Raw genomic sequence first — 23,732 nt, 5'->3', positions numbered from 1 at the left:
TCAACACACGTCAGATGTTTAGCCTAGTGTGTGTACATAATTGAGTGTGTGTGTATGGAATATGGAATGTTTGGGAGTGTTTTAAAGAAGAGTGTGTGTGTAATAGCTTCTTACTCAGCTCTAACAGTCATCCTCTCTCTCCTCCTTTTTCACTCAGTGACCTGTCAGTGACCTTGTAGGAGTAACAACCCATTGACCAGGATTGGGGTTTATTAATTAAGAATTCAATGAATTCCAAATTTTCCAAAGGTGTAGGTTAATTAACAAGTGTTAATAAATGTGAATCGCTGTGTTAATTTGTGAACAGGGCCTGTTACTCTGGGTCCTAGTCATGTTTTTAGCAGACCACTAGGTTCTTGTCTCTGAACGACCTTTGACCTTCCACACCATTGTAGCCCACTCTGCACCCCAGGAACGTATTAAATAATGAAATAATAAACATTGTCTGGAATACAAAGGATGCCAGTGCACAAAGGATCTTTAAGGTAAGTAAAACCTAATTCAACAAAAAGCGATAACCACCCATACACCGAATTTCCATGCAAATTAAGAAGCATAAACATATTATTCCAAAAAACCATTAATCTATTAGGAATGGGCTGAATGCCAAAATTAAGCCTAATTAAATCAAATTAGTCTGGAAAATCAGACCAAATCAAATTATAAATCCTGCACTTCCGACTTTTAGCCTTTTTTTCAGATTGTTAGAGCGACTGGGAGTTTAGTCGCCCGTGGAGATGAAGGGGAAGTGGTAAGGACGGCTCCATATGCGTTTTGTCTGCCTGAGGAGACAGTTAGGCCGACCGTCTTTTCCTGCCACGCTCATTTGGCCCCAGCAATGCTTTCTGTCTTGTGCTAAAGGTCTCGCACCGCTACAAGGCTCCTTAGCACTATCTTGGAGCTATGAACGAGGATATGGCGATTAAGTGCGCCTTCATTATAGCGATTACGTACACAAGGCGAGTCCTTTTTTTCCCACGGGCGGCCAGATAACGACAGGGGAAGGAAGGGGGTTTGGAGATGGGGATGGACGGTTTCGCGGAGGAAATGAGAAGAGAGGGGGGGTTACGAAAAAGCTGTTGTCTGCTAATTCTAGTGACCCTCGCGCACTATAGGGACTGACTAACAAGCCTCCCCCCTCCCGACTTAATTTGTGGAGTTAGGAAGGGAGCGAGTTGTTTCGCCTCGCGGGGACAGTTTGCGCTTTGCCCCGGCAGACACTGCTACCTGACTCACCGCACCTACAGGCCGCTTCTGGTTCACCGCGCTTCGACCGCAGAAGACCTTGCCCAAGAAGACATGCACAGGGACAATCTTCGCGGTTCATTTAGCCACGCTGGCCAGTGTTAAGTGCTCGGCAGTCGCCTGTATAAGGGTTTAGAGGGAGGGAGGGGGGGATGGAGGCAGAAAGGAGGGAGGCAGAAAAGAGGGAGTTGAACTCACCGTGCGTGAAGGCCACAGAAGCATCATACACCTTTAGGCTGCTTATTGTTTTGCCCTTTCCTAACTGAGCACTCAACTTTTAAGTAACAGAACTAATTATAGCGAACGGACAGAGAACAGTCACGTGGACTTGAACCAAGTAGGTCAATGCACAGTAAATATAAATATTTGACTCTCACATCAACAGAATTAAGATACAATTCTGTCCACGACATACGTGCACCTTGCAAGCTCTGCTCTACACATAACAGTAGATGGGCCCTAAAGCCTAAAATAGTGTAAATAGATCAATAATGTATAATTACTCTGTATTCATTTGCTTTTGTTTATACTTTGCTAGTACATTCGTTTGTCTTTTCACCTTCACTATTGACCTGAAGCTTCTACCACTCCCACATATTGGCCTCATTCCATATTTCTCCTCGACTTTGCACTTGCTGTTCACCTCTCTCTCTCTCTCTCTCTGCCTGCATGTCTCTCTGTTCATGTCATTCTATCTTTTTATCTCCCTATACCTCACCCTCTCCTCTCCCTTTCTCTCTCTTCCCAATCCCTCCCCGTGCACCTCTCATTCTCTCTCTCATTCTAGCTTTCTCTTTCTTTCTTTACATTTACATTTAGTCATTTAGCAGACGCTCTTATCCAGAGCGACTTACAGTAAGTACAGGGACATTCCCCCCGAAGCAAGTTAGGGTGAAGTGCCTTGCCCAAGGACACAGTGTCATTTTGGCTCGACCAGGAATCGAACCGGAAACCTTCTGAATAATAGCCCGACTCCCTAACTGCTTAGCCACCTGACTCCCTTTCTTTCTTTCTTTCTTTCTCATTCTCTCTCCCTCTCTCTGTGCTGGCCTGCTAGGGGCCTTGGTTGCCCAGTGCCCCATGAGCCAACAGGTTCAAACTGGCCCCTCCCACAGCATCGCCAAAGGCATCATGCTCACCCCCCGTGGTTGATTGCACCCATGGGCTCTGCCATACTGCTCTTTTTCTCCAGTCCTTCATCCCTTCTTTCGTCTTTCCTTCCATTTCCTTCCTTTCTTTCACCTTCTGGAAAACCAAATTAAATCTGTCAAGCCACATTACCCTTCCCTTCAACGAGAATGATGAAAATCGTCTGTATGAGCTGAAAAGTGTGTGCGTATGTGTGTACGTGTGGCACATGTATGTCGTCAATGTGCGAACATATGTGTATGGCATAGTATTTTTAGAAGATGTGAGTGTGTCCATATGTAAATGAATGCAAGACGACATTATGTACACATATTGTCAGTATAGATTTTCTTAAATTAACATTGTTATGAAGCACTGACGATTTATCTGAAACAAAATCACCAAATCAGTCCAAGAAAATGTGGAAGGCACAACACATTTTGAATAGTTCCCTATAGGGTAGTGAAGATATTGCGACTTACAGCATTACAAACACCCTCTGTGCTAAACATACTCAATCATGATCTATTAAGTGTTGACTAATTACAATACAGACATTTTTTTATCCTGTCAGAAGTAAATACCAAAATGACAGCAAACCACATCAAATGGGGTTGGGGGGGTGGTCCTCTCATTGATCTTTCAACAATGTAGACCTTGTAATGAGGTCAGAGACCTACTCGAGACAGAGCAGTCGGTTTGTGCATCACCCTCTGAAGTTTAGTCAGCAGCAGAGGAGGGTGGATATGAGGTCAGGAGGATGAGGTTGGGGTGAGTGCTGATGTAGCTTGTATGTGACCATTCAAAATGAACGAGAAAACCTTCTAGAAGGGTCGTCTCAACCAACTGTTGCGAGAATTCTCTCGTGTGAAATGCAGACTCAATTATTAGCTGTGGAAGAGAGCAATAGAAAACAATAGACAGGAATAATTTGTGTCCAGAGAATTCACATGAAAAACATGCAAGTCATGAAACCACACCGAAATTAAAGAATGTCCTATATAGTTCTAAATATCTAAATATGACCTAATGTCTAAACACATCAAAATGTGCTGTCCATGCAATTGTGTAAAGCTTCCATGAAATGAGCGGCTTTGGGTTAGGCATAAATGTATTTCAGGTATTATTGTCAGTAGGCCTACATGTGCAATATTACATTTGGTTTAGAGTTGCATTACTCACAATCGGGAGTAAGAGAATAACAGTAAAGCTGAACTACAGCACTGCAGTGAGGATGCTTAAAAATCCTGTCTTGCTTAGGCAACAGGGGATATTGAAAATAAACTGATGCTGGAGGAAAACTTTCCCCCGTAACAGGCAGGTATAGACTATGATAACATCCACCCGGGGGAATGGGTAAGGTTGGAAGTCGAAGGAGGAGAGGGGAGCGCGTGGGTGGATGCCTTGCTATGAATGCTAGTGATTCAGAGGTTATTATCATACAAAGGAGACAGAAACGTCTTTCTCTTCTATCAAACCAGGTGTGCGCAGGGAGTCTCCCCCCCCCCCCCAACACCTTGCCTCAGGTGAAGTTGTTTATTTATTTATGCCAACATGGTTTCTATGGGCACTTACAGGGCTTGCACTCACAACGTAGTGCATTAGGTTCTAACTTTAAGTCTCCGTGCGTAAACAGTGTGGGAAGAAAAGTGGAAGGAGATGTTGAAAAAGTGGGTCAATTCAGCCTTTTCACGTATTCATGTCATGCTGTCGGATTGTTATTTTTGGTCAGGACGGGTTATTCTGGATTCATCGCACTATAGTGCCACATTTGCCTCTCAACCGCCCACTCTTCTGCCTGCAGGAGCGAGGGAGTAGCAGGACCTACTACCCCACCTCTCCGTGCTCGGAGGCGTGATCCTGGAAGCGCTCCAAAATGGGATTGGCTTCCCGCTTTTCACACACAGAGGAACTGATGCGCCAGGATAACCATATATGGACTGTTATAAATGTATGACTCAGTCCGGCCTTATCAATAAGTCCAAATAGATCCTGGATAGAACCCATGGCTATCGAAGCAAACGGAGAGGGACAATGACCGTTGTTCTTAATCTAAAATAAATATATTTACGTGACTTTAACATTTGATGCAACGTCACTTTTCTCACGGTATAGAACCATTCTTGTGTGATAAACTTCATTTTAGGGATGGAAGGCAGAAAAATTGTTTTCCATGTAAAGAACCATATTTAATGACACTTCTATGGGCCACAAGTGAATATGTAATAGTCTAATATATTTTGCTGAGTTTGCTATTGGCTAGTGGTTGGAACATGGTGAAATAAATACGAAACTTCGGTGTTTGACGCAGAACCTATATTGTTACACCATATTATCTACTTAACTTTCCTCTCTCCCCACACTGTTTACTACCGCCTAGGTTCCTGGCAACACCGTCATTACTTCTCGGGGCGTGGAATAAGAGCCAACCAATCGCTGAAGCAGAAGAGAGCCTGTATAAAGCAGACCGTAGCGCATGAAAAGGCAGAACACACGAGTAGCACTTCAACAAGGGACTAGCTGTCAGTGCTCAAAGACATTCCCGACACTGTGTGGAATAATACATCCTCTAAGAATAGTCAACGGACATCACTGACAGGACAGTCAAGACAAACACGACGTCTATTTCCTTGGTACAGTAGAGTTCTACTATTTTGGAAGTTTTGCTCTGTTTTTGATAACTTTGGGCTTCAACATAAAGTAGGCAACAGCGGGACTTTTGGTGCTGGAAAAGACAAACTAAAGGGCTAGCCCTACGACACTGAAGACATCGCAGTGTCCATCATATTTTCAGCCTCGCTTCTTACTGTCTGCTTTGAATAATGTCCACAATAATGGAACAGCCTTTTTATCATGACGACACGTTTCTCTCTGCTTATGGTCATTCAGGCGCTGCCCTGCACGACTACAAGCTCCTCAAGCAGAACATGAACTTGAACTTCGCCGAGTCATATCGAAACCAAAACATCAAATCTCAACTGCGCGCAGAGAGCGAATTCTATCCGGCTGGGAACGCAGACGTTGGGTCGCTCAAACTTGCCTCTCCGGAACTGGAGCGACTGATCATCCAAAACAGCAACGGGGTCATCACTACAACACCAACTCCTGGCCAGTATTTCTACAGTAGGGGAATCACAGAGGAGCAAGAGGGCTTCGCTGACGGTTTCGTCAAAGCACTGGACGACCTCCACAAGATGAACCAGATGCCACCGCCAAACGTGTCCATCGGAAACGGCGGGGCGTCCACATGCCCGGTGGCCTCCTCGGTCTTTGGGTCATCCATGCAGCCGGAGCACCTTGAGTACACCACCCTAAACAGCTGCACTCCGAACACTAACTTGACCTCCGCATCCAGCTACCCCTCCGCCACCATCAGCTACCTGCCCCATCAGTACCAGCACCACCAAGCCGCTGCACACGCCTCCCACCACTTCCAGCACCCTTTGTCCGGAGCAAGTCTGCACACACAGCGCTTTGGCGGAATGAAAGAGGAGCCACAGACCGTTCCTGATATGCAGAGCAGCGATGGTTCCCCACCCATGTCACCAATCAACATGGAGAACCAGGAGCGTATCAAGGCTGAGCGTAAGAGGCTGAGGAACCGGCTAGCTGCGACCAAGTGCCGGCGGCGCAAGCTGGAGCGCATCTCACGTCTTGAAGACAAGGTGAAAGGGCTCAAGACGGACAATGCAGGGCTATCGAACACCGCTTCAGTCCTGCGCGAGCAGGTGGCCCAACTCAAACAAAAAGTAATGACACATGTCAACAGCGGCTGTCAACTGATGATTACGTCCAAGATCAAGTCTTATTAATGACAATGGACAATTAACACTGGAAAAGGGGGGAGAGGGGTGGGGGGGGGGGGAAGAAAGAAACATCTACAGCACTGGGACAGAAATCATTAGGCTATCAATGTAGACTAACATCTAAGTGTTTTCATGTTGAAAATATGAGTTTTGTTATCTTTGCATTGGGGAATGAGATTGGTTATGGTTTCCTTTCCATAAATAGTAGAAACCATGAAAACCATAAGAACACTCGGTACATTTTTATTAGTTGAAGTGTCATCTCGTTGGCTTTGCCTGTTTACAATTTTACTTTGACAATTGTCAACCGTGATACATTCCATTGTAAGTTATTTTGTGTGTCAGGTTGATCCTGATCATGTCTTTTTGTACTTGTACAGTATATATATTATATATATATTAAGTAAATACGTTTAAATATATAGGCTATGCGCAGTCTTTTTCTTTTCTGCCCGATTTGAAATGGATATAGGTAACTGTTTCAAACTTCAGCTTTAGTTTCGCCCACTTAAAAGAAACAGGACTGTTTACATAATAGCTGAGGAACCCACGCATTTTAATCAGTTATCTTTCCAGCAATTTTAATGTTGCCTACACTGATGTTACAACAGAAGCGGGCCTTGACGTCGGAGACGTATCCGCGTTGGTTGTTTCCCGTACTGACGTACAGACGTATGTCCATATATGGGCTTTTCTTTTTGTCGTACGTCATTCGAAGGAAAGATTTCCGGGAACCCCCACCCACATTGCCAGTCAAACAGCGGTATATATCTACGAATAGTATGCCGGTGAATAAATGGGTTTGTCAAGAGTCTATTACAGTTTGGGGAGTTTCCCCAAACACTCAAGGCCGCTTTTAAGTTCCCATAACAACTGCTCTGAGAATTATAACGAAGATAAAAATAGAACTTCATAAGCCAGAATTTCCAGAGGCAAAACATATGGTGTTGAAGCTGCCAGTTAAAATGAAAATAACGCTGAAACAGTGCCATTGATGATTTTCTGAGGATAACAATATGAAAAGTAAATCATCAGCAAATAGTTAACAAATAGACAAACGGACATTCCAACTCAGCCAGTGTAACATCTCAACAAAACAAACTGCAGCGTAAAATTGACTAAAAGCCTGGTGGACGTTTTATCCGAGATATCTAGAAATGTAACTGAAATGGGCTGCCATTTAGTCAAGCATGTATAAATAACAAGGTTGCTTGCCGATTACATAGAAAGGACGTGTAACAAGAATGCCTATGAAGATCATGCACTGACAAGCCAAAACCCCAGTATAAACGTAGTCATCCAATCCATAAATCTCAATAAATGCTGTAGCTCCACCTAGTGGACAATATTTAATCAGCTTAATGACAAAGCACAAATCCTTCAATTCGGTTCCTTCAACTTGGTTTATTTGTCAGACACCAAACACGGCCAACATGTTCTAAAGGTAAATAATTTTCACGGTGGTAATCATGTGATGGTAAACTGATTCAGTTAACAATTCCGAGGTACAAAATACTTTCGTTGTAATATTTAAAAAAGAAAAAAGAAAAGAAAACTGACAAATACATTTCAGTGCTTGGGACTATATCATTTTTTTTCTTTCCACCAGTAGCTCATCATTCACACAGAGATTTAAAGTTGGAACGACACCAAGAGCAGTTAAGAGATTCACTCAACAAAACAAAAACATGCAAGTGTGTGTGGTTCGTTGGACGCCAAGACTGCTGAGTAGGTTGGTAGAGGGGTGAGAGGAACTCCCATCTGAAGGTTAAGTGCTAGGATGACATTTCCGAGAGTGAGAGGCTTTGAGGTTTTTACTGTTTGGAGAAGAACTCCTTGCTCTTCTGTACGTCGGGGACGATGGTGTCACTTCCTGGCTTCCAGCCAGCGGGGCACACTGCACAGAAAAGGGGAGGGGCCATGAGCGACTGACACAAACGGATTCCATCAAGCCCAAAACAGTTAGAACACCAAAGAGTAGGATGAGGTAGTAATCATGGGACATTTGACCACAATCCCCCAAAAAACGCAGGCAGCATACAAGGACACAAAGCAGTCATTTAATAGGACGTGTGATCTGTCAATCATCCAGGTGACTCCACCTGTCCCACAAAAACATACTGGCCCACCGATGCGTCTTGACCAATCCAACTGCGGAGCTCCCCTCCCCGGGGCCCACTCACCCTCTCCGTATTTGTCGGTGTGCTGGAAGGCCTGGACCAGGCGCAGGGTCTCGTCCACGGAGCGACCGACGGGCAGGTCGTTGATGGTGATCTGCCTCAGGATGCCCTTGTCGTCAATCACAAACAGACCCCTAAGGAGGGACGAGGGATGGATAGAGAGAGAGAGAGAGAGAGAGAGAGAGAGAGAGAGAGAGAGAAAAAGGGAGGAGGAGAGGGAGGGGGGTGAGAGAAAGAGGGAGGGAGAGAGTGACAGATAAAGAAAGAGGGAGAGAGGTGGAGAGGGGGGGTGAGAGAAAGAAAGAGTGACAGAGATAAAGAGGGAGAGAGAGGGAGAGAGAGAGAGAGAAGCAGGACACGTCAGCGCCTGTGTTTTGGAGTCACCTCACCCGAGTAGGTTAAGGGTGGTGGCTGTTTTCACTGCAACGTTGTGAGTGCGTGATCACACCCGTAATCCCGCACCCACGCACCCACGTCGCCACTGACCTATATGCGATTCCGTCCTCCTCCTTCAGCACGCCATAGTCCCTGGAGATGGACTGGGTGAGGTCGGCCACCAGGGGGATGCTCATGGGGCCCAGGCCACCCTGTTTCCTGGGTGTGTTGATCCTAAGAGAAGGCGGACACGACGATTATAGCACGTGTTACAACAGGCTGCACGTTTAAACCCCCGTTGCTGCTCATAAAGGCTGATGCAGGTGAAATTAGACTTGATGACAGAAATTTGACTGTCGTCGACAGTTTGGAGCGAGTTGAATTTTGCAGTGTGTCCGCAGATCCCATCTGATCCATGACTAGGCAGTTCTACACTTGGTCTTAGACTGTGTACTTAATATAAATTACCATAAGAGGCCCAAATGTCCTCTTCATTAGCAACATTGTTGGAGCTGAAATTCTTCAGGTAATAATAGAGCATCAGCTATATATACAGCTTCCAATGCCTACAAATACACTCTTATGAAATCTTCAGTGACCTCATGGTCGAGGATGTTTCTAGAAAGCAAGTTGGAAAGACCACGGTGACCGTTATGACCGATATCAGGCCAGTGTCTTATCACCCTTGTGCAGAGCAACAGAAGACACGGCATGAGTGGGCGTGACCTACAAACACGGTCTAGACAGGTCTTAACCAATCACAAGTCAATATTTACATTTTTTTAAAGAATTTGAAATTGTAAAATAAATAGAACGTTTATAAACTGTCCACGAAAAACGGAAAGCTGTATTTCGTCATCCTTTCCCAATTCTGCCATGGCTGACTCCAAATCCCAGAACTCACCATGCCAGGTGACTGAAGTGGGAGTCTGTGGAGGCGGCGATGACCTCGCAGCCAATCTTGCGGAAGTCCGCGGCCCTGTCGCTGAAGGCCACGATCTCGGTAGGGCAGACAAAGGTGAAGTCCAGGGGGTAGAAGAAGAACACCACGTACTTCCCTAGAGGAGGAGATGCAGAGATGGCGAGAGAGAGGGAGCATGACAGAAGGAGAGAGAAAGGGGGGGTGAATGAAAGAGCGTTGGGGAGAAAGGGGTTCTGAGTATGTTACAATTCCAAAAACTGGACAGTCAAAGGAGATGTCCAACGCACACGTGAAACATACAGTGGAATGCACGTGGCCATCAATCCTAAACTGAAGGGTCCGATACAAGAATCTTTCCACGCACAACTGGTTACGCAATATTGCAGTCCTTGTAAAGTAGGCAGATTTGCATGAAGCTGCATGCAATCGTATTACGAGTGCCAACTGTTGCCCAAGCAAAGTGACGGACATGAACGAGAATGACTCTCCTCACCTTTGTAGTCGGACAGCTGAATGTCTTTGAACTGTCCGTCCACGACGGCCGTGGCTTTGAACTGCGGGGCAGCCTGGCCAATCTTGGCATTTCCCGAAGACATGGTTACGGTGGCTCACTGGCAAAGACAGATATTTAAGTCAACAGAACAGTCCATGCACAGCTACAAATATGAACTTCAACACTACCCGTGGGAGGAGTCTGTCAATAGCCAGTTCAAACTAAGCCCCAGTTTTTCGTCAAATCGATTAGATCGCTTGAAAAGGTACTTTAAACCTAAATGAATGGCTGCATGCACATGGCCGTAAATGAATGTCCTTGTACCGTTTAAAAACATTCTTAGCCTTTGGCCTTCTAGGCTGATAGATGTATTTGATAAGAGTATTAGCACAAAGCCGGGTCAGTGAGGCAAACCAAGCCTGGTCACATGCCAGTCAGTTGTTCAGGGGGTTGGGAAGGGAACAAAGGTTTTTGTTACAAGAGGCTTGCATAAGAGGGAGATGTGAAGTGCAAGTTCATATCAAAATCTAAATTCCGCATCCTCCAGACTTTTACCATTCTTTATAACCCGAGGTAGCAACCTTCCCGTTGGCAGTTTCGCCATATGAGCACAGCAGATAACTGGATGGCCCAGTATCCTAATAAACCTGTCTCATAAAAATAAGTACAACTGAATGGGATTCCTTTGATTCAATCTGAGACACAGGCCGCGTGACATTGCAATGTACTCTTTACAGTCAGTTTGCACGCGCGACTGTGTATACATGCAACGAATGTATGACAATTGCTACTTGTACTGCAGGAATTTCCCATTAAACACAGTCAATGCAATTCCTTTGCAGATAGTTAGCGAGCTAAGCCATAAAAATAAACTGCCACACGTCATCTATACCGTCTAGCACAATATGTGACAAAGGGGCAAAGAACGATGTAGCTATCTAGAAAGAGGCCCCAGTCAAAAGAGGGGAGGAGAAGGATTTGTCCTACTTCACTGGCTACAACAGCTAACATTAGCTAGGTGCTATCCGATTTCTTTTGTTTGGTGCACTGCACACAACTTGACCAAAAGCGAAGACTTTTGAAAAACGCAAGCATGCATATGATATCACTGAAAATCCAACGCCAAACGGACGGAATAGACACATATAAAATATACATACGTTTTTAAGGACTGAAGTGTAGTTTGGAAATATGAGTTCAGCTGCAGTCAGGAGAGACGGCTGCGCGTGAGTGGTAGAAAAGGCAAGCAGAAGAGAGAAGTGGAAAATAAATCCCCTACACTTGATTTCAAAATAAAAGTTGTACTAAAGCTAAAATGAGAAGAACATTTTGTTTTCTAAATCTTTCTAAACTTTTTAAGATTCAGTGACAATTGAGTTTTATTTACGGATTGATTTTATTAAGAAATATTGGCAGAAACCTTTGTTTAGCTTCCATTGTGGATTGTATCAAAGTTGTGATCCGGAAGTACTTTTGAGTCGGTGGTGTTTTGTGTTATCAAACTATCAAAACTGGCATATCAAGAAAACAATATTCCATATTCCGTGAGTTTGTACATATTCTGTACATATAGATTATTCATTAAGATAGAAGGCATATACATCTTGCAGCAGTTAGCTGTAGTCCAACAGTATTGTCCAGTGCAGCGATAAGCGCTTATTTGACCAACGTTAGCTAACTAGCTAGCTAATGTCATAGTCTAGCAACTGTAGCTAGCTATACTTGCACAAGCTGACTAGAAAACAACATACAAAATGCATAGATAACTAATTTAAACGTGTGATTAAATGGAACATCATGCTGTTGCAAATAGCGTAATATCTCTTGTTTAGCTAGGTTAGCTAGAATGGAGCATGTTGTCTGTGACTGTTCTTTCAGGAAGTCTTGAGGCCAGTGTGATGGAAATGATAGAAGCTTCAGTCCTTTCAAAAATGCATTCAAACTACAGGACTCCCTTAACTCACTGTCATTTAATACGTCAGACGCTGAAGTTACTGTTACCCTAGTGATTAATACTTTGTTTTCTCTCTGATGTTGAAAGGAACAGTAAGTATTAGGACAGGTCTATCTTCAAACCTGGAATCAAACCCAACAAGATGTCCACAGCCACGGACACTAAAGGTGAGAGCTCCACTGTGGGCGTGGCATAGATCTATACATAGACAAACCTCAACAGAATGGTGAGGTTTATGAATGAACGATTGAGGTTTATAATTGAAAGATTATAAAACAAGATGATCATGTTTTTATGAAACGTGCACGTTCTGCAGCGTAAACATTGCACTGAGCCCGTGACAGGTTCCTTGATGTCCTGTTTCTCTGTACTTTCAACCCGTCTCAAAGCGTCTTCGGGCCCGGTCATGTGTGAGGTGTGCGGGACCTACTTCGAGTCCCGCCGCGGCCTCTCCAGCCACGCCCGCCTGCACCTGCGCCAGCTGGGAGTGACCCTGTCGGAGACGAGCGGCGCTCCCATCAGCCTCCTCTACCGCATCGTCCAGGAGCGAGATGGCTCCCTCCCCGACCATCTCCTCACACCTCCCTTGTCCGCGACCACCTCGACGAAGAAAGTCACGGCCAAGGAAAAACGCTCCTCCTCTTCCTCCAAGCCCGTGGCGAAAGTCGCGACGCCGCCGAAACCAAAAACGGCTTCTCAGGGTTCCCCGGTGGCCGCAGCACTGAAAGGATCTCCGCCCACCTCCTCGCCGCCCGCCACGAAGGCCAATCCCCCGCCCAGCTCTGTCTCCCCCTTCCTCCTCCCCTCTCTGCCAATCAAGGCCCTGGAAGCCAAAATCACGGTCCCTAGGACGTCCACTCCCTCTGCCAAGCCACTCTGGGCTCCACAGGAGACCGACGCGCCCCTCACCTTGGGTAAGTCACAGCCACAACCACATAGGGGTCCTCTCCGTTCTCCTGGGAATAGTGTTTGGTTCGTGTCTAAATTGTTGAAGCCCTGTTGTCACTCAGTGGCACATATATAATACGAGTTACATAAATAACTAACTTGTACATATCAGTTTGTACATACTATATAGTACACACAGTACTGTGCAAAAGTCTTGGGCACAAATACACATGAAAAAATGCTTTGAGAAATAATGAAGTGAAAAGACAAAAATGACACTTTACACCGCCGCACAAATACAAAAGACAAAAAAAATGAATACTGATGAGAATATTCCCGAAGGAAATATTTGGCGCCTAAGACGGTTGCACAGTGCTGTACAGTACGTACGTCCTTCCATTACACCTCTGTTTACATATGTATGAAAGACCCTAGCCTGACAACAAATGTTCTTACCCCCCCCCCCCCCCCCCCCCACCACCCCCTTACTCCGTACCGCAGCCATGAACAGCAACGACGAGGTGCACGTGTGCCAGCTGTGCGGCGCCTGGTACGAGACGCGCAAGGGCCTCGCCAGCCACGCCCGTGCCCACCTGCGCCAGTTTGGCGTCACGGAGAACACGGAGACCAGGGGCGGGCCCATAGAGCTCCTGCACCAGATCATGGACGCCGAGGACCTCAAGCCGATAGGCAGTGGCGGGAAGCAGGACGCCCCGAACCAGCACACGCCCACGAAGTCGTCGGTGAAACGGCCCTCGGGTTCGTCGCCCGCGGGACAAGGCGCCACGCCCAAAGGGTCGCCCTCGTCCCCTCTGCCGCCGACGCGGAAACGGCCCAAGCTCTCTGGGATGGATGGAGGCCTCGCGCACGACTACATGTTTAGTTCTGGTGAGTACGAATATAAGTGGTTCAAAAACTGCACTTACTGAACGAGCTGCATTTTTCGACACAAAGTCAAATGAGTCCAGTTCTATACAGTTGGAACGAGCGTCTGAAAACGTAGAAACGATAGATGCAGTCAAATACAAGTTGATTCAAATCTCGTTCTCTGTCGTTTTCTCAGGCACTGCAGCACCAGCCAAGGTCTTCACCTGCATCCTCTGCGGGGAGGAGTTTGAGAACCGCAAGGGCCTGGCCAGCCACTCACGCTCCCACCTTCGCCAGCTGGGCGTCACTGACCTCCTGGGGAAAGCCTCCGCCATCGACACCGTCCAACAGCTAGTCAGCAGCGGCGTGTTAGCAGCCGCGAACCCCGTCGGCGCTAAAGCTAGCTCCCCGGCGCCTGCTCCGGCCCCTACCCCGGTTGGGTCCCCTGAGGGCCCCCCCAGAACTGAGGTCCGCGGGCCCCGGGCGAAGAAAGGCTCCAGGCTAGCCGTGCCCAAACCTGAGCCTGTGGAAGTCCAGGTGTCTGATGTCGGGACTCTGGATGAGCTGGAGGGTTGCAAGACTGTCTCTCCCTCTCAGCGGTGGTCAAGCCCTTCTGGTAGCACTCAGTCCCTCAATACCTCAGGTACAGGAAGTCTCAGCTGTAGCTGTAGACAAGGCATTTTTCCAAACTCTGTGGTTATCATTCTGTTTTTTTTAGATGATTTTTTTCATTCTTTTCTTTGAAATGTTCCATTTAAACCGTTCCTTTGAAATGTTCCATTTCAACCAACGCTGCATCAAATCATTGTTTTCCCACCTCTTAAATGACAACTAGCTATTATTTTGACACTCATTCCTATCCCTTCTCCGCTCATCTCTTCCAAAACCTCTCTTTACTCTCTCTGTCTCTGTCTCTCTCTCTCTCTCTCTCTCTCTCTCTCTCTCTCTCTCTCTCTCTCTCTCTCTCTCTCTCTCTCTCTCTCTCTCTACTTTCTCACTCTTTCTCTCCTTTGTCTCTCTCTGTCTCTCTCTGTTCCTCCTCTGTACGCTCAGCCTCCGACCTGTCGGCCATCCCCATAATCCCCTGCGAGTTCTGCGGCCAGTTCTTCGACAGCCGCAAGGCCCTCTCCTGTCACGCTCGCTCCCACCTCCGCCAGCTGGGCGTCACCTGGTCCCTCAACGAGTCTCCCATCGACACCCTCCAGGAGGTCATGCTGAAGGGGGACGTCAAGAGGGAGCCCGTCCACGGCGGCCCCGGCCCGGCCTGGATCCAGGCCTCGTGGGCCCCCCAGGTTCCCAAAAGGTCCCCAGACGGGCTCTCCTTGGAGCGGCCTTCCCCCAAGACGATCACCCCTCCCCTAGACTTCTCCCTCAAGGAGAAGCCCTCTCCGGATAAAAGCTCGGCCTCCCATGCTGGTAAGCTGCGCTAAACGCTAGTGTAAAGCTAGAGGTGTTAGCGCTTCTATTTGCAGATCGTAGCAGCCGTAGCAGTAGTGTCAGATATCGAGTGATTTAAGGCGGCTGACCCTCAACAACATGTCTGACCTACATAGGTGTTTATGATATGTAACCAAGGGACCAAACAAAGTAGGAAGTATCTTAAAAAATGTATAAAACTAAGAACTGTACATGGACTTGGATTGTCCGAATTAACAGCATAGATGTATGACCTAACAAAAGATGTACAGGGGGGGATTTGAACCTGCCACCCCTTGATCTGCAGTCAGATGGTCTACCATTAGCTACACCTATCCCGTACTGGGCTATATCCATCTCTTATCACCCCCCTTCCAAATAGCATCAAATCATCAACTCTCAACCTCCTTCCCCCACTCTACTTGTCACCTACCAAGCATTAAACCTCCCTTTTCTCTCCTTGCCCCCCAAACAGCGGCGGACGCGTGCTGCGAGCTGTGCGGCTTCGACTTTGAGAACCGCAAGGCGCTGGCCAGCCACGCACGCGCCCACCTGCGGCAGCTGGGCGTGGTGGAGAAGGGCGAGGGCGTGAAGGGCTCCCCCATCGAGATCCTCACCCAGTGGATCCAGAGGGAGCCGGCCAAGGTGGCGGAGATCACCCGGCGCTACCGCGTGGGAGACCTGTACATCAAGAAGGTGAGGCCTCGCTGGTCGCTTCAGGTTCCAACGGACACGAGGGACTGGAAATTACTAATAAAAAACACAGAGCAGTGTAGAATTCCCAAGATTTTTTTGGACATGAATGTTGTATCGCACATATTTATATTTTGGTCTTCTGTGTTTATGCTTCATTTGTAAATGTTTTAATTGTGCCTCAGACTTTAGGCACGGTGCTGTATAATTTGCACAGTGCAAACTCTGAGGTAAAATAAACCGCATTTGAACTGCGGTACATATTCAGCCTCAAAGGCATGACGTACTGCATGTGGATGAATCCTTCTTTCGAACCCTTTTTTCCTCCCTTCTCCAGAGGCTGGCCCACCTCCCTCCTCCGTCGATGAAATCCGAGTCTGTACCCTCGGGTTCCCAGAAGGCCGTGGGGCTTCAGCTGGGGCGCCGGGCAGGCCGGGAGGTGGCGGGGGTCGCTGCGGGGTCGTCCAAAGCCTCCCAGGAGCGTTCCCACAACACACACATGGGCCACAAGCACACACTGACACACAACCAAATGCAGACCGGCCGGGGTGACCTCAACGTGCGCTCGCCTAGAGGTGAGAGTGGACACACGCGCACAAACACACACCCACACAAACTGACACTGACAAACTTGATCTCCAGTACATTCTTTTTTTCTCCAATCTCCAGGTTTTGACCGGCGTCCTCTTAAGACGCCCGTCCACACGGAGGACGGAGAAGGGGACTCCAATTCCCAGCAGCCCTCTCGGTCAGGAAACATCCCCGCCCTGCTGCCTAGGCCCCCTCTCTCCCCCCTGGTCAAGTTGGTGGGCAAAGTCTACTCCCTCAAGTGCAGGTTAGTCTGGGCCTTCATCTCTCCACTCAGAGATCAGAGTACACTTAACACAGAGGTAACTTCCAGAAGCTTTGAAACCTTTATAACCTGTGGTCGACTTACAACACATCATTTCTACACACCCAGTGATTCAAGTGAAGGATCATATCAATAGATACTAAACGGAACCCTCTTTCACACCCTGTCCGGAAGGTTCTGCGAGGAGGTGTTCCACGGGCCTCGCTCGGTCCAGGAGGACTGGATCCGGCACCTCCAGAAGCACATCCTGGACCTGAGCTACAACAAGCCCTCCCCGCCCCCCACGCCCAGCCAGGACCCCCAGCCCATGGTCACGGGCCTGGTCCCGGTCTCTTCCCCCATCCCATCCACCTTGTCCCCGGTCCTCCTGGGCCCTCTGACCGTCTAGAACCCATGGCCTCCTGGCACGATGTGGGGACAGAGGCCACCACTAACGTTGTCACTCCTAACTTTTCATTCTGAAAAGACGATGATTTTCCACTGAAACTGATTGATTTTAGTGTTGGCTCTCTCAAACCTTCTCAGGAAGAGAGTATCTACTGTAAACTGGTGGAAAACAGGGCTAGCTGTGTGAAGGAATTCACTTAAATCATCCTCTTAAATTATTGTGCACTCTATCATATCTATCATGTTTTCCTGAAGATATCACTTTTTAATTGAAGTTACAGCAAAAAAAATAATAATACTCAAAATACTTGATAACACATAAATCACCGTAGGGCCTATTTGTTTTGCTGTAGAACCTCCTGTAGTACCTCCATAACTCCATTAGGGGGCATACCTGAGACATAATAGGGCACCTCCACTAACGAACACTCAGGAATGAAGTTCCGTGGTCACAATGGTAATGTTTTTACAACAGTTTTCAACTGTATCCAAAAGTGCACCGTTGCGTAGCAAGAGTGCATTCCTTAACTTTTTTTATTTAGCTGATATTGCACTTTGGGGGGGGGGGGTGGTAATCATGTAATGCATTAATGAATTTGAATAGAGCAATTTCAATATGCAGTAGTGAGTGAAATTATATGGTGATGGTCCATAGAAGTGTAATGCAGTCTATCATGGTCGTTGACTACATTACTGTTGCCATGGACTGCTTCTCAGAAACCTGCTATTATGAAACTGTAAAACATACTGGATTCCCAGAAGGATGTAAAGTGTTGGATTATTTTCATTACTCTACAGAAGTTTGTAATCAGCTTTTTTAGGATTTTATGTCTTTTAAATGTTATCTAATTAGCTTGGGAAATAAAGAGTGGATATTTTACAACATGTAATTTCAGTTCATGTTCTATAAAGTAGGATGTTAACGACCGGATGCTGTGTCATTCAAGGTGTGAATTACAGCTCTTGCGTCCTCACATTTAGGTTGCTAAACAAACAAAAACCACAACGCCATTTCCTTATAAACAAACGAGACAAAAGCAGACCTTCAAATGTCTGAATCCACCACTTACACTTTCTCAAAATTCTTTCTGAACGACCACCTTTCTCTATTGTTACCCCAGAGAAGCCAAACCCTGTAATTCTCTTTTCCTCTCCCCAAAACCTCATCTGTGTTCTACTGTTGGTCCTATGTCTAGAGTTGAGCCACTTTTCAACCTAAGACCCTAGTGTTGAATGCTGAAACTTTCATTCCTGTTATGTCTGTGGAATGTCAGTATAATACTGATGATTGACAGCACCTTACCCAAGCCCCTAACCAGACGGTGTATAATGGAGATCATTCCAGAATGTGCTTCGATGGCTTCAAACATCCTTGTAAAGTCAAACAGGGGGCCTTTTAGGCCAAACAATGTCAATCTTAACCAATGCGAGAGAATAACTGGGCTTTTCTCCTACTCAATCTTCGTTAGTTTCTAAGCATGGACCAATGTCTACATATCCTCTGCATACAAACACCCAGAGTGTGTATTTTCCAAGTGGGCCTTTCCTCACAGTGGTCTCACGTCACCAGCACTACCGTCTGTGTAAATCAAGAAGTGTGGCCTCTTCTATGTGCTGCAGTCTTATCCCTCACATCCTTACTTCATTAGACTGAGCCCAACTGGGTTCATCAATCTTTCCGAGATACTGAGGGAGAAAAGGCGGTTAAAGTGGCAGGTTTTAGTTTTCTAGCTTACCCAGCAGTCCTCCAGCACATAAACAACATTAGAAACCTTAGGCGGCCATTTTATTGTCTTGCTACTTGAGGGCAGGTTGCGAAACTTGATTTAGCTGTGGTAATGAAGGCTAGATAATGATGTTTTATAGAATTTGCATTCACATTGGGGTAACTAAATAGATTTGCTGGTGGTAAAAGTGTTTCAGTTGAATCATTCACAGTAAATAAGTGTAATAGATGGCCAAAAGGCCTCCACCAACACGAATGCGAGTCATAAATGCCTGTCCCTATCGACACGTTTGGTGCTTCATGTACAGTACATTAACCAGACGCTGATGGACTCTTTGTGGTGTAGTGGCGAGGGAGCGACCAGGGAGGTGAGTCAGAGACGGGAGCGAGAGACCTGAGAACAAGATCACTTACGGGCTTCCATACAGTCGTCACGCTCCGCCTGTCTTATTTGAAAACGCGGTCGCTTCTAGAATCGATTTAGCATGAGCCCACCTCTGCCTCTCTCTCTCTCTCCCTCCGTTCCTACTTCCCAGACGGCGAGGCCCGCGCCGACGTTCCCCGAGGACCTCTTCTCACCGCCCCGTTTAAAAAACCTCAGAGGCCCGAGCGATCCCTTTTAAAGGCCGCTAATTCCATATTCCTGGACCCGACCGTTTCTGTGAATGCCGTTTTGCCGTTAAGCACTTGTGAGGCCCACTCAAGGGGCTGGAAATGAAGGCGAAGGGAGGAAGAGGGAGAGGGAGAGAGAGCGGTTAGTCTGCCGAGAGCATCCGGCAGATGAATCATTGCTTTTTTTGTCTGTCTATCTGGAAGCAGCCATTTCTGGGCGGACAGATGGAAAGGTTCACGGCTCTCTCAATGATGACTGACGGTTCAATGACTGTATTTGAACAGGGGACTCTTTCATTACATTACATTTAGTCATTTAGCAGACGCTCTTATCCAGAGCGACTTACAGTAAGTACAGGGACATTCCCCCGAGGCAAGTAGGGTGAAGTGCCTTGCCCAAGGACACAACGTCATTTGGCATGACCGGGAATCGAACTGGCAACCTTCGGATTACTAGCCCGATTCCCTCACCGCTCTGCCACCTGACTCCTCTTTCATGTCCCAATTCTCCATGCCGGCGCCCCTGGAAGGAGTTGACTGAGACTTCTAGATAGTTCTGTAGGCCATTCACCACTGTCGACATTGGGTCTCTACTCTCTAATCCTGTGTTTGTGGCTACTTTGTGGTTTTAGGAGTTCTACATTCATGGTGGTCCATCACAGGTATTTCCAAAAACTCTTAAGTATGTCTGCAGCCCTTCAATATCTAATGCACCCACAAACCAAAGGCACCATACATCATTGAGGGTGCCAGGTAATTAATAATTTGATCTCATACATCTTGGTACTCTATATCGCAATCAAAGATGTTCTCTTAGAGTCTGACCAAAAAATCATACGTCTGGGTTCTTAGCCTTCCACATAGTTCCATTTGTATGTAATCCTAATCAAGGAGACCTAACATTGACCGCTTGAGTGTTTGGACGAGGAAGAGAGGAATCACTGGAGCCATTCACCTGCCACAACCCTCTAATCATCTGCCGTGATGACACATGGGGTTGGATAGTAATATCTAGACGGCTGTTGTACAGTATGATAGGGGTATTTTTAGCAACCGTATCAAAGGTCTGTTGCCGAAGTCCAGGAAAGTGATTCTGTGAGTCTGGACTTGCACTATGACGAGCATCTGTGTGGAACTATCTTGTCCCTTTTGACAACGGCAGCGAGGCCGTTGTGCAAAGCCAATAACATCTGTTGAGTGACAATCTGTGGTTTGGGACTGTGTGTGTGGGTCTCCATATTTGTGTAATTGAGTGCTTGTGCGAGCTCATCTGTGTTGGAAGAAATGGAGTAGGATTCGTTCTTCACCCCCTCACCTCAGGTTTTAAGACACTGGGTCTTAACTGTCATATTTCCTGGTGTGATTTATAAAATGTCTCTGGATTTCTTGGCAACACTCTGATTTCTCACACGGTCTGTGGCTTTGTAATCAGTCTCAAAGGATGGATTCTATCTGCCTGGTCCTGGTTCCTGTTTGCATTTCTCGATAGTCTAAAGAAATGTCTCCTCTCATGTTTCTCAATACCAGATGGACAGTAAAAAGTGGGGTCATCGGAAACAATTACTGCCGGAGATGAGATTACATACTGTATGTTTATTTGTTTTTATCGTTAGCCTTTTGGATATGTTACATAACAAACAAAGACACATACTGGCTCAATAGAGCCATGTTTTTGTTGAAGAACCAAAGCTTGAAGAAACAGGCACAGAAAAACACAAAGGAAGATTCTTAGTAGTGTATCAATGTCTAAGTAAACTGAACTCAATGTCCATGGAAATGACGAAATTACATAATTTGGTATAATCCTTCCTTATAATTTATTAATATGAACAACCCACCCACCCCACCCCAATGAATATGTTAGAATTTTATTTGATTTACTAATTCTATACTGTAGTAGAGCTTGTAAAATGCAAACAACTCTTGGGGGTAAGCTAACCTTGTTCGTAATGTAACAGTCTAAAGCCTTGGTACTTGGTACTGTAATACCTACAGGATATGAGGTCTGTCTCAGGTTGCCTGCCCCGATGACGTGCTCAGAATCTGCTGACACCGGACACCAGGGAACGGCCCCCAGTATCCTTCCCAGGGGGCCGTGTGGCTGCTCATCAAAACAACCAGGGTGGTCAGGTGACCTGGAGGTCTTCTCCTATGGGCCCCAATGACTCTGAGGCAAGGTTCTGTGTATCAAGGTCCAACATTGACTGTAAGGAGGAAGAGACCCAAACTGGCTCCAGATCTGTGTGTAGCGGTTCTTCCTGCAGGGGACCAGGGAAGAATAGTGCCTCTTGGGTTTGCAGCTTGGCTGGCATAAGAATGTTTTTTTTTCCACACACACAACACGTGCCTAAAAGAGGGTGGAGATCATGTTTTAGCATGAGGAAGAAGTGAATGTGTCAGTGTCAGGTAGAGGAAAAACAGTGTCATACGTTAACATGTTTAGCATGTCAACATGTTCTTTTTTTCCTTCATCTATCTGTGTGCTAGTCACTGGAGTCAATGATTTATGGGTTGGTTACTATGTTTGTTCCAGAATTGTTTTATATCAGTTTAGACAGCCACATGACATACTTTCAGGAAACAGAGCTGACCACTGTTGCTCATGTCCTGATACTCTAAGATGAACTCGCACGCTTTCTTTTGATTTATTCTTCTGGCTGGGAGGCTGTTGGTTAGTCACCCATCTGGTCTATGTTCGTGGGTGTGTGTGTGTGTGGGTCCATGTTTGTGTGTGGATGCATATGTGTGCATAGCTTCATACGATGTGTGTTTGCGTGTGTGTGCATGTCTCATAGCAGACTGCTCTATCAGGCACATAGAGCTCAGGGCCCACGGCAGACTGCTCAGTCACATAGTGTGTGAGTCAGGGATAAAGAAACACACATCCAGCAGGTCAGCCAGACGGGAAGGACAGAGGAGAGGAAGGAAGCAGCACATTATCGAGGACTAATCAAGATCAGTTTGCCGCGGCCAAAGTGATACTCAGAGGGATCCAACAGTGTTACACAACCTCTGTTGGTTCTGCCTGTGTCATCTCCCCTTCTTGCGGAATAACTTTCTAGAGGGAGACAGAGATTGAAAACGTGGGTCCTCAAGGGCAACAATATTGTTTTCACACAGCTGGTTGATGGATCGTCGAGAGGGGCCAGTTGAGGTGGCTCGGTCATCTGATAAGGATGCCTCCTGGACGCCTCCCTGGTGAGGTGTTCTGGGCACGTCCCACTGGGAAGAAGCCCCGGGGAAGACCCAAGACACGCTGGAGGGACTATGTCTTTCGGCTGGCCTGGGAACGCCTCGGGGTCCCCCAGGAAGAGCTGGTGGAAGTGGCCGGGGAGAGGGAAGTCTGGGCCTCCCTGCTTAGGTTGCTGCCCCCGCGACCCGAAACCCGGATAAGCGGAAGATGATGGATGGATGGGTTGATGGATTTGCACTTCAGCGGGACAGAACTGTCCACAGAAAAGAGGGAACACACAAGTGTTTCTAAAGTTGTCATTGCTTTTGATCCATTTTCACAATGTTCTTTTCCCTGTTCCCCGAACAGTCGTTTTTCAGAGAAGATAGTGTTGCTTGTGAAGACAGAATAGCGAAACATATTCCCCCAGGTGATACTGCATTGTGACAACGCAACTTGTGAAGCAGAGCAGGGCACCAGTGCTGCCAGGAAAGCCAAACATCAAAAGAAGGGGCTTCTCCAGGAACTGCGGGTTCTGCTTTCAGTATACAAGTGAAGGCAGTAGGGGCCAGGCCAGGCTAGACATGCACACATTCCTCTCTGTTAAAGGACTCTAGTGGATATGGAAACATTCAATTTTTTTGGTTTCCAAGTGTGTTTTCAATTAAACTGATGGCTCGTAAAATTAAGAGCAATTTCTGTCAACAGCAGTGATGCATAATCTGCATAACTGTTGAGATATGGTAAATAGATATAGATATACACATCAATGCACGATATAGAGAGACTATCTCCAATCGCGAGAACAACAGAAAGGAAGTGAGCTACTTCTCTGATGTGACATGTTTCTTTCCACTAATGACAGATTTAAAGGCGTCAGGATTTCCCTCGCACGTTTTTACGGTAACAGTCACTAAATATAGAATAGATTTTATTGCTGCATTTGGGAAAACTCTGCAATGACTCATTGCATTTAGTGGCATCTCAAGTGAACATGGAGCCTATTTAGGCCCAC

At 46.6% G+C, this 23,732-nt stretch overlaps 3 protein-coding genes across 6 annotated transcripts; 2 read left to right on the top strand and 1 right to left on the bottom strand.

Moving 5' to 3' along the window:
* Positions 1–4,847: 4,847 nt before the first annotated feature.
* Positions 4,848–6,601, top strand: junba (JunB proto-oncogene, AP-1 transcription factor subunit a). 2 transcript variants are annotated; one of them, XM_062448648.1, is made up of 2 exons: positions 4,848–5,006; positions 5,263–6,601. In XM_062448648.1, the coding sequence occupies exon 2, from the start codon at positions 5,301–5,303 to the stop codon at positions 6,183–6,185; it is 885 nt and encodes a 294-aa protein (XP_062304632.1). In that variant the 5' UTR covers positions 4,848–5,006; positions 5,263–5,300; the 3' UTR covers positions 6,186–6,601. The 2 variants fall into 2 exon arrangements, with proteins under 2 accessions (XP_062304632.1, XP_062304631.1); XM_062448647.1 differs by having other exon boundaries at positions 4,849–6,601.
* A 962-nt stretch (positions 6,602–7,563) lies between these two features.
* On the bottom strand, positions 7,564–11,443 carry prdx2 (peroxiredoxin 2). The gene is made up of 6 exons (XM_062448649.1): positions 11,310–11,443; positions 10,150–10,267; positions 9,639–9,792; positions 8,846–8,968; positions 8,363–8,493; positions 7,564–8,076 (listed from the first exon to the last, which is right to left on the bottom strand). Exons 2-6 carry the CDS (start codon positions 10,250–10,252, stop codon positions 7,994–7,996), a joined length of 594 nt encoding a protein of 197 aa, XP_062304633.1. The 5' UTR covers positions 10,253–10,267; positions 11,310–11,443; the 3' UTR covers positions 7,564–7,993.
* Positions 11,444–11,540: 97 nt separating this feature from the next.
* LOC134009013 (protein Wiz-like) lies at positions 11,541–18,092 on the top strand. Of its 3 annotated transcripts, none has more exons than XM_062448644.1 (10): positions 11,541–11,693; positions 12,197–12,270; positions 12,493–13,017; positions 13,493–13,879; positions 14,055–14,501; positions 14,912–15,274; positions 15,750–15,970; positions 16,305–16,542; positions 16,610–16,802; positions 16,995–18,092. In XM_062448644.1, exons 2-10 carry the CDS (start codon positions 12,246–12,248, stop codon positions 17,206–17,208), a joined length of 2,613 nt encoding a protein of 870 aa, XP_062304628.1. In that variant the 5' UTR covers positions 11,541–11,693; positions 12,197–12,245; the 3' UTR covers positions 17,209–18,092. The 3 variants fall into 3 exon arrangements, with proteins under 3 accessions (XP_062304628.1, XP_062304627.1, XP_062304629.1); XM_062448643.1 differs by having other exon boundaries at positions 12,191–12,270; XM_062448645.1 differs by having other exon boundaries at positions 11,545–11,693; positions 12,191–12,270; positions 16,637–16,802.
* Positions 18,093–23,732: the final 5,640 nt, after the last annotated feature.

Source organism: Osmerus eperlanus, chromosome 22 (assembly GCF_963692335.1).
Source record: "Osmerus eperlanus chromosome 22, fOsmEpe2.1, whole genome shotgun sequence".
Classification (NCBI taxonomy): Eukaryota; Metazoa; Chordata; class Actinopteri; order Osmeriformes; family Osmeridae; genus Osmerus; species Osmerus eperlanus.
The sequence above is the reverse complement of the archived record's forward strand: the minus strand, read 5'-3'. Positions and strand labels throughout refer to the sequence as shown.